The sequence below is a fragment of the Lycium ferocissimum genome, chromosome 1, assembly GCF_029784015.1.
Source record: "Lycium ferocissimum isolate CSIRO_LF1 chromosome 1, AGI_CSIRO_Lferr_CH_V1, whole genome shotgun sequence".
Lineage (NCBI taxonomy): Eukaryota > Viridiplantae > Streptophyta > Magnoliopsida > Solanales > Solanaceae > Lycium > Lycium ferocissimum.
Genome location: NC_081342.1, coordinates 7001348 through 7012508, shown reverse-complemented (window position 1 = coordinate 7012508; position 11161 = coordinate 7001348). Strand labels below are relative to the sequence as shown.

Sequence of the window (11161 nt, the reverse complement as noted above, 5' to 3'; positions counted from 1 at the left end):
ATTAATTTTTATCTTATTTTAAAATATAAATATTTTAAGTATATTTATTTTAGTAAACATAACAAATAAATGACATGGCGTAACAAAGAATACAATAAACTTAATAGCTAGATTAGATTTCGTGCTAATATATAAAAAGAGAAGAAAATTGTATATTTGACTACCTAACCTTTCACAAAACAATTTTATTACCTCCCACTAATTGATCGATACGCACGTGGCAATGAATCCATCATTATTGACTCAATGAGATACTTTGGAAATTACATGAATATTGTTTGATTTTTTAATATGGGGTGCATTTTTTTTTTGACATTATTAATTTTTTTTTTTTGGACATTATTAATTTGCACTAATTTTTATGGGTGCATTTTTTTTTTTGGACATTATTAATTTGCACTAATTTTTATGCATATATATATATATATATATATATATATATATATATGCTCAAAACACGATTAATATAACATTGTAGTTTGTACTCCGTATCTAAAACTTTATTATATTAGTGTTTACGACGAATACAAAGTACCGCACTTTTTTTTGACATTATTTTTTTTAATATGGGGTTCATTTTTTTTTTATATCGCTTGATTTTGTTAATATGGGGTCCACTTTTTTTTTATCGTGAGTTTGGAGATGGTGGGTTCCACTTTTATTTATTTATTTATTTATTTTTTTATATATTTTCGACGTTGTTAGTGTCCACCCTATGGGGCGCACTTTTTTTTTTACATTATTAACGACTATTTTTATGCATATAATATATATACATATATTACGTTCAAAACACGATTAATATAACATCGTAGCTTGCGTTCGTATCTAAAACTTTATTATATTAGTGTTGCTACGAATAAAAGTCTCGCACTTCTTTTTTTAATATTATATTTTTTTTTAATATCGGTTCAATTTTTTTTTTTTTTTTTAATATTGCTTAATTTTATTAATATGGGGTCCACTTTATTTTTTCCCATGAGTTTGGAGATGGTGAGTTCCAATTTTTTTTTCTTCCTTTTTTTTTAATTGCTCGGTGTTATTTAGTATGGGGCCCACCCCCTTTTTTTTTTTGGCGGACGACGGACGACGAAGACGAGTTCAAACCCGTTATATAGTTTCTTTTTTTTTTTTTTTTTTTTTTATATTGCTTGGTGTTATTTAGTATGGCCCACCCTTTTGGACATTATTAGTTTTACTATTTTTATGTATATATATATATATATATACTACGTTCAAAACACGATTAATATAACATCAGAAATAAGTGTCTTCGTATCTAAACCTTTATTATATTAGTGTTTATTACGAATACGAAAGTCCGTACTTTTTTTTTTTTGACATTGTTTGTTTTTTTTTAATATGGGACTCACTTTTTATTTTTTATTTTTATATTGCTTGATTTTGTCAATATGGGGTCCGTTTTTTTTCCCGTGAGTTTGGAGATGGTGGGTTCCACTATTTTATATATATATATAAGTATTTTAAGTATGTTGTTGTATTAATAATTTCATTTGCTCTCACTAATGGGGTTGATACGTATGCGACAATAAATCCATCATTATTGATTTAATTGTTTGATTTTCTAAGCATTTTTGTATTTTAAGTATGTTGCCGTGGTTTTTTAATATGATTCACTTTTTTTTTTATATTTTCGATTTTGTTAATATGTCCACTTTTTTTAAAGTGATTTTGGATGTGGTGGGTTCCACTTTTTTTTTTTTAATACTCGATGTTGTTTAATAAGGGCCCACAATTTTTTTTAAAGTTTAATATAGGGCCCACAATTTTTTTTTTTTAGGGCTTGAGTAGTATGGGGCCCAATTTTTTTTTTTATTTTTTTAGGGCTTGATTAATATGGGGCCCAAAAAAAAAAATTTTTTTTTTTAATGGGGGGTCCACAACGGACGACGAAAAAGTGCCCCAAACTCCCTCTTCTAAATGGTAGTAAAGTAAAGTAAAGTAATAATAAAATGGAGTGATAGTTTAGACTTTAGAGTCATCACCAACCTTAGCTTTTACCGTAATTTCAACATTCAGGGCAGTCCATTTTTGACTTCTATATCCATTTTTTTCTAGATGTTCTTCCTGATCATCGAGTTGTGAGGTAATGAACAAAATCCCTCCATCTTTATTAGATTTCCGGATTCAGAGCCTTAAAATAAGAAAATAACTTAGTATGAAGCGTTTTCTCCTTTAATATGTCTTACACAACACACAAATTCAAATTAATCTGAACCCAAACTAAATACCGGACACCGAATGAAAAATCAAAATAAGAATATATTGTCCCTGCGTCATTCTATTTGAATTAATTTGTTGGTTGTGGCGTTCGATAACTTCATGACAAATGGTCTAACAATGAGGTTTGATGACACATTAAGCTCTACTCTAGATCAAAATTGTGCCTTATATATCCAAATGCTTTGTGTTTTTTTCTCAAAAAAAGAAAAAAACTGAACCTTTCTTAAACATTAAGGTGCCTTTTTATTACAGGGATAAGGATTATCTCAATATAACATTTGTTAAATTTATTCAGTATTTAATTATGAGTATTAGTTAAAATCAGAATAAAATTTTACCAAAATCTTGAAATTATTTATCTCATATAAAAAATATAGAATCATAATTCCGAAACTATAATTGAGATAACCTTGTTTTAATCCGAATGACCCATAAAAATACTAGACTATGGAATTATCCTGGCCTTTGAAATTTAGTTTCACTTCCCTTAAATCTTAGTCGACATCTTGACTAAGGTGAAATTACCAAATGTCATCTTCTCTCGTATCTTTTACGAGTGTTGAAATCTTGACTAATCAGTAAAGCCAATTGCTAATGTGAAAGTAGGAAGTTCTGAATGCACTCAGCTTTCCGTATCTAATATAATATGTATGGTCACGTCTGGATGCATAGAATATTGTTGAATACAATAGCCACATTAATTATGACGCACCAACCTTTGCGGCCGATCTATTACCTTCAGTCTTAATTTTTCAATATTTTAGTACCATTTTCGACTGATGTGACAAAAAAAAAAAATTATGGCGAGTGAAAGCAGTAAAAATATTTTTTATATTTTAATAAAAATTAATTTTTAAAAATTTATTTATATTTTATCCTCTCACCGCTCCCCACCCTCCCTTTCTTCCACATTTCAATTGTTAAATGCAATTTATTTTTCTTCTTCTTCTTTCTCCTCCTTTTCTTTCTTTTTCTTTCTCCTCAACCATATCATTAGTCACACAATGGCCACACAGAAAGAATAACACCGCAGCAGCAACAACACCAATATAAAAATGGGTCTGACCCATTAAAACATAATGCCATTTCGGTGGAGGAGATATTTTGGTGTTTGATTTGCCTTCAAATGAATGTGTGTGTGGAATGGAGGAAGAAAATGGGTTGAATGTGTGTGTGTGATGGAGGAAGAAAATGGTTTTAATGGAGGAAGAAAATGGGTTGAAGAAAATGGGTTGAATGTTTCTTGAAAATAAGCTCTTTATGATTGATGATTAAATTGAATGTGTGTGTTAACGGAGGAAGAAAATGGGTTGAATGTGTGTGTGTTAATGGAGGAAGAAAATGAGTTGAATGTGTGTGTGTGTGTTAATGGAGGAAGAAAACGGGTTGAATGTGTGTGTGCTAATGGAGGAAGAAAATAGGTTGATGGATTTCTTGAAATGAAGAAGAAGAAGAAGGGTTTAGTGATGAAGAAGATAAAATTAATGGTTTAATGATTAATTAGAGGTTAATTAGTGTAAATATAATTAATAAAAGAAAAATCAAATGAAAAAAAAAAGGAAAAGTGTCAGTGACGTGGCAGCAACGTGGCACCAATGTGGCGAAGAGTGTGCAACACTCTCCACTGTGCAACTGAGCTTCAATTTTTTTTTTTTTGGCCACGTCAGTCAAAATATGGTACTAAAATACTGAAAAATTAAGACTGGGGGTAATAGGTCGTGCGCAAAGGTTGGGTGCGTCATAATTAATCTGGTTATACGTCGGGGGTTTTTATGTATTTTACTAATAAATATTTCTCGCTTTGTCCTCAATTTTTGAGAAAGAATTTGGAGTAAACACACCTCAAGTATAGCTTCAGGTATATATTCTTCAACTTAATTAAACATCTCGATTGGGGAGCATGAAAAAAAGATTAAAACAAGGCTCGGGTATTAACGTCCTTAGTCCTTGATCAGTATCAATAAGAATAACAGTTGTACATGTATCTCTTCCTTGCTTGCATCGATCTTTACCTCTCTTTCTTAATGAAGTAAATATTGATATGCATAAAAGAAATAATTTTTATAAATTTAAAACTACACAAAAATGCTACAAGTTAAAATATATAGCTAATGATTCAAAATATTTAGCTAGAATGCCTGTATATATTGTTGATCCAGAAGGCTTTGTAATTGTTTGTACCTTTTGGATTTTTTTCGAGATGATATCACTACCTTTTTTGGTTTGCCATGTTGTATCGAGGTAAGGCTAAGCCCCCTCTGTCCTTTTTAAATACAACACCACCCCTTGACTATATCTGGGTAATTGAATAAAAAAAAAAATTCAAAATATTTGAAAAGAAATTCGAGAAAATTGTAATTAAAGAAGAAACAATTTGACTCTTAAATAGTAGTGCTTAGTATCACTTCACATAAAATGGGACGAACGTTACGAAAGACTACTTTCTTATGTTTCTATTTTAATACTCTTTAATTTGGAGTCAATTTCGAATATATACCACCACCAGTCTACTCTACCTAGTATTGAGAAGCAAATTCTAGACCAACTGATCAATTTAGGAACATGATCGATTTGATACGAAAAGGGTCAATTAATTCTCCCCTAATTAGAGAGACCCTAATGGAATGTATGGAAAATTATTTTCTCCATCTGACTTTATTTTAAAACCCAGAGATTTCCTCTAACTTTGAACAATAAATATTGTTATCGTCTTACTTTATACAATGTTTATTTTGTCCTTGCTATTATCAATCCCTTTAGAATTGCATAAATGTTGAAAATAATCTAACGGCGTAAACATTCTTCTACTGTTATGTGTGAAGTCAGCCTTTTTGTAATTGAATATTCAAGTAATGAAGTGTCAGCCTTTTTGGAATTGAATACTCAAGTAATGAAGTGCTCACAGTCCTAAAGTTTTACTCTTTCCGTCCCATAATAAATTTTATCTTAGCCAAAATCACGCATATTAAGAAATAATAATGCACCCCTATATAATAAAAACAATTTACTTTTTCCTTGATTGGAGCATGCGACAAAATAGTAATCATTTTGATTGGGAATCCAACAATACCAAGTTCTTATGTACTTGTCAATCATCATTTAGATGTTACTTTAACTTCGTTATTTTTTTGTCTAAGGGTAAAGTTGGAAAAAACTAGTCACTTTGTGTCTTGATTTCCTAAGGTGACACTTATTATAGAATAAATATTTTTAAGTTGACACTTGTTACAAGACGGAGGAAGTATAAAATTGGCCTCAAACATAATATATATTGTACAAGACCTAAATGGTTTGCTACAAGAATTTGATAAGTTTGCGATATTCTTTATTGAAATTAAGTTCCTTCCATGACATAGTAATTGAAAAGAACACACGCTCAACAAAACACTATAAAATGAAAACTCAAGCCCTTCGAACTATTGAAGAGTTTGATACAACTCCATAATCACTTTGCGTGATTCATTTAAAACTTGAAACTTTAAAGAGAACACAGTTTAATTTATTTAATTTTATTATATCTCAACACCTCATCTCTCATGCACGTGTGGGCGATTCTTTTTCAAATGTAAGTTAAAGCGTGGAGACATGTAAGGATTGGCGAGGAGGTATGTTTCAATAGTCTTGAAAAGTTCCAGGCCTTTATTTTTGCCTTCATTGTGTTCATCTTCCTTCAACACATAATCACCTTTTGTGTGGTACTCAGTTATGCTCTTGCAAATACACCCTCCATTCCCAGCAGCTTCAAATTTGATATCATAAGAAACGGACTCCAGTTTGTCTCCAAGAACATCACCTTCGATCATTGAGTACTTGGTCACCAAGTTCTTGTCATCAACAACATGGATCTTGTGCTTCAAGTACTTAATCGGATAACCTGCCATTCTCAAAATATTGCAATTATTTTTTGGATGATCTAAAAGTCAACATTTCAATCAACGCAAAAGAAATTTTTACACTATGAATTCGCTAAAGAGATAACTCAAGTAACTGTCCATAAACTCAAGTTTCACCAAATGGTCCCTCAACTTTTTATTTTATTGCATCGAAGTTACTAAACTAGTTTTTGTAGTAGAAAGATCACCCTGTTTTGACGAAGTATCACCAAAAGTCACTAAACGATTTCATATAATAAAAAGTCATTCAACTTTGCTATTTAAGTATCATATAAAATGTTATTTTTGTACCCTCTAATAACTTTCTGTGATATCTAGGCAAATTTGAATGACTTTTTTCGTTACAAAAGGTATTTTGATGACTTTAGTGCAATAAAGTGAAAATGGAGTGACAATTTATGAAATTTACTCTAGTTACATCGAAAATAATGGCACAGTAACAAGAAAAAGTACACAGCTAGTACGTATAAACTTCATTACGCTATCGGTGCATAAAAAATAAATTCTTAAAAACTAACCTTCAACAAAGTTCATCTTCTTGATGGTTCCAGCACCACCATCACCCTCAACAATCTCAATGTTCTTAACAACTTGTGGCATCAACATGGGTACAAGGTTGTCAGAATCAAGAACCAAAGCTTTGAATAGCCTAGTAGGGGCAACTGGTGTTGTTGTCTCATGTGTATAAGTAGTGACACCCATATTAATGTTTGTCTTTAAAATGAATGTGTAGGAAGTTAAGTTGCTATATATCTTGAGAATGTTTTGAGCTGCGTGATAATGAAATATTCTTAGATGGTATTTATAGGAAAAACAACTGAACAAGTGACAATTCAGAGTTAAATCAGCACTACCTCTATCTAAATTTCAATTCAAAGCACACCATTTTAGATATTTGTGGCCACTTTTCTAGATGTTCTTGATCTGTACATTCTTCTTTAAATAAAATTAATATCTTAGACATTCCGTTGGAGAACTTTATGTTCAATGGTCTAACAATGAGGCTTGCTGTAGACATGAGTATATTACGTTCTCTGTTTCAAACATACCAAGTTTTCATTCTACTTTTTTACTGCACTAGTTCAATTATATAAATGTTAAAGCTGTCCATCTAACTGTTGAAACTAAAAATAGCAGACGGTTCGATATATAATTTACGTATAATATTTGTATAACTGTGTACAATTGGTGTATAATTTCTGTATATTAATTAGGAAAAGTAAACTGTCTATCCGGGCCACTATTTGGGTAGAAATCCCATGTCAAAATAGGGCTATTGATTGGACAGCTTAGGTTGTAATTTTATTGGTAAAATCCCATCCAAGTACCATTCGGCGATCCAATTTAAAAAAATATGTAAACGGTATATAAGTAGTGCATACTTTATACTAAATATACATATATTCTATAAATAATATACATACACTATACTTATAATACACATACCTATACACAATATATGCAATCAAAGTGTATAGATAGTGTATACTTCAATCATGTTACCCTAAACTAATTGGCCGAAGGGTACATTTACGTAAGTTACTCAATTTGTACGGGTTACAACGAATCAAAACAATAAATGGATTGATTCATAATGGATAAAACGAATCAAAACAATAAATGGATTGACTCATAATCCATTATTTGCTCGGGTTAAGATGAGCATGTTTATTTGGACGAAAATAATAGATACTTCAATAAATCCTTTTTATGGGTCAACTTTACATATACCGTCCAAATTGGACAAACTTTTTTGATGGAAGTAACTTGCACTATGCTACAAATTACTAGCCACCACACCTCCTCCCCCAAAAAAGATTAAAGCGGGAGAACGGATTATATTTTAATGAGCCAAATTTGACACTCACATTATTATTTGGCTGAATGTTCAAAAAATGTCTAAATGGAAAAGTCGAAGTCCACCTCAGGTGTCTAATTGGAACAAGTTTACGTATTTTTATTTTAATTTCTTTTCTTTTTTAAAAAAATCTTATGATCATTATTTAATTTCTTTTTTATTTTACTTCTATTTTTTATGGATTATGGCCATTTTTAAATACCCAACAAATAAAGGATTATCTCTTATCCGTATCAAGATTCACTTCGACAATGGTATACAAAATGAACCTAATTGGAGAAAAAAGATATAATAGGCTATAATATAACGTACATAATATACACACACATATACGATACCTATTGAACACTCTGACTCCAATAAATGAGTGCTTACTGAACACAAAAATGACATGGCATATTGTGTGAGTTACATCTCTCTTAAGCACGTCATGAAAATTAAAAAATAGATATTTCTTCTTCCTCTCTTCTTTGTCGCCTGAAGTCAACTTCATCAATGGCAGTGTTTTTTCCCCTTCTATTCATTTAGCTCAACTACGGTACTGCCTAAATATTATGTCTAAATGTGATCAATGATATGTCTAAATATTTGAATTGCTCTTAGATTATTTGGTACAACAAACAAGTCATAGATTGAGTGCCATTTATGATAATTTTTTTAACCACTTGGTATTTGACCAAGTTCAAAAGATATCAAAATTCTTAATAAGACGATTAATTTCTCCAAATTTGTGTCACTGTTGATGATATTAGAAATGCTTAATTTCAACTTGAGATTAAAGAAATAACTCTCCTTATCAGAATTTTCTTTATTTCAAAACTCAAATTTGAAACTCTAGCTAATTAAGAATGAAGTGATCTCATTCATCTCATCACACCTTTCAATAGTAATGTTTAAGATAATAAAACGACAACACCTAGTTAAAAGGTATATAATCCTTTGTATATCTTGTTACTGCAAGATTCAGAAAAGGTCACAAATTTCTATCTCATCAAACATAAAATAACATGAACATCTATGCTATTAATTTATCTTATTCTAACATTATTCCACGCAATCGAACATGACCTTTAGTTATATCGGTAGTAGGAAAGTGAGTGCATACAAAATTCCTACTTCCACATTGCCGGTTGCTTTACTTGGTCAAAATTTCATCAACATCAAAGACTTTGTAACATATTGTTTGGCTTAGTCAAGATGTCGACATTGAGAAAAATTCAGAGAAAACACGACGTTTGGCTTTACTTAGTCAAGATTTCGACAATGAAAGATTACAACGAGAAAAATTATATCCTTATCCTCTCACCCACCCACCCACCAACCACCCAATAACTAAAAGACGACCAGCGCCCAAAAAAATATTTATTCCGCATTCGATGTTCGTATGTAACTAGACAAGTTAACCTTAAGGGACAACTTGGTTTGGGTTAGAGGCGATTAAATCTCTGCATAAATTCCAGCATTACTTTATACTCCCTCCGTCCCCATTTTACTTGTCCTGTGTTGACTTGATATACCCCCTTAAGGAGCCATAAATTAAATGATAATTTTACTATATCACCCTAATTATCACTAAGACGTCTAATGATTGAAATCAATAAAATATACTTTAAAAGTTGAACAACCACTAAGAATTCCTTAAACTTTCCAACTCAATACACACATACATATAAAAGCAGTACAAGAATCCGCTGACGCGACACTCTCCTAAGTAGGATTTCCATTTATCTTTATTCTCAATCTTTACCTTTTTTCCCTATTATTACTCTGCCTCTTTCCCCTTAGTTTTCAAATCTGAAAAATGTGCTTTTTCGGTTATAGAATCAAAAGATACGCCCCTTGAGTGCTTCCGTTAAAATTTCAAAAATTACACCGATTCATTAATCCTCTTACCGGCAAGACCCCATTCTTTGTATTAATTATCTTATTCATTACTCCTTTTTTATTCTTCTCCTTTGCTTTCTTCTTGAAACAAACTTTTACCATGACAGATCCTATGCAAAGCCAGGAAAATTTTATTTCTTTCATTACATAGTATCCTGTGTGAACAATCAGCTTAAGCATCAAGATAAGCATGTTTAGTTCTTACAATTATGTTTAGATATTTTAGTTTCTTTGTTTACTGCGTGTACTTAGAAGAGAAGGGGAATTTCTTGATTTATTTATTCCTTTTTATTAAGAATTATATTCTCTCTTCTAAGTTCTAATATGTGATCTATTTTTATCTGCTGCAGATGGACCAAAGCTTGACACTCATGCGTGACTTGGCCATTCCCGAGCATGGAGTAATGACAACGTCTTGGGCTACATTCGACCGAGAGAAAAAGCGGAACTAGCTTGGGCTCACCTATGACTGAATTTTTCCTTTTCTGTAGCATTCGTTTGTTATGTCTTTCTTTTCTCTTAAGATTATTTTTACTTATTTGACTTTGGTTTTCATCAAAGGTTTAGACTTATGTTTAAACATGATATTGTTATCTTAACTTAATCACTTAGAATGACTATTCTAATTTTGCCGTAAAAAAGTTTTATCATGTAGTGATGTTTCGATTAAGGACTTTAAAAAATAATAGATCCAATCTTTTAATGGACAATATTTGTTCGAGAATCAAAGAAGAATTGTTATTCTGTTATAATATCATAGCAAGTGCACAATTTGGATTTCTTTTGTTAAAATGCGACTCTTGAATTGCAACTTGGCAGATCTACGTTAATATTAAAAAAAAAAACTAACTGAGACGCCACTCTCTTCATTAGTCTAATTTTCATTTGCCAAATATAAGACTTCTTTTGGGATTAATGATTGTGTTAATGTATTCTTCGTAGCTATATTTATTCGTAAGATAGTATAGTATGTTATTACTCCCTCCGGATAAAAAAAAAAAAAAAAAAGTCCACCTAGCCTTTTTTCTTGAATAAAAAAAAGAGTTCACTTAGCAAATCAAGAAAGAATTAATCTTGTTTTTTCATATTTGCGCCTATTAAGTGTTATATGATCAAATCCTAATGCCTATTTAATTAGGGGTAGTTTAGTCAAATTACCTATTTTTGTTTAGGAATTAGTATTTTCTTAAGGGGTGTGCAAATGGCTAAGTGTACTCTTTTTTTGATCCGGAGGGAGTATTATTTAATCATTTCTTTTCTTTTCTTGATAATTTGTTGCCAT

The 11161-nt window shown here is 30.9% G+C and overlaps 1 protein-coding gene across 1 annotated transcript; it reads right to left on the bottom strand.

The window, feature by feature from the left end:
• Positions 1 to 5771: 5771 nt before the first annotated feature.
• Positions 5772 to 6933, bottom strand: LOC132061475 (pathogenesis-related protein STH-2-like). Its single transcript, XM_059454292.1, has 2 exons — positions 6656 to 6933; positions 5772 to 6118 (listed from the first exon to the last, which is right to left on the bottom strand). The coding sequence occupies exons 1-2, from the start codon at positions 6837 to 6839 to the stop codon at positions 5772 to 5774; spliced, it is 531 nt and encodes a 176-aa protein (XP_059310275.1). The 5' UTR covers positions 6840 to 6933.
• Positions 6934 to 11161: the final 4228 nt, after the last annotated feature.

What these genes read in the sequence shown, in the direction of transcription:
- LOC132061475 (XM_059454292.1), bottom strand. Translation starts at nt 6,839, where the DNA reads ATGGGTGTCACTACTTATACACATGAGACAACAACACCAGTTGCCCCT. An exon ending in GAAGATGAACTTTGTTGAAG is followed by an intron (nt 6,119 to 6,655) that starts GTTAGTTTTTAA and finishes TGAGAATGGCAG; the next exon opens with GTTATCCGATTAAGTACTTG.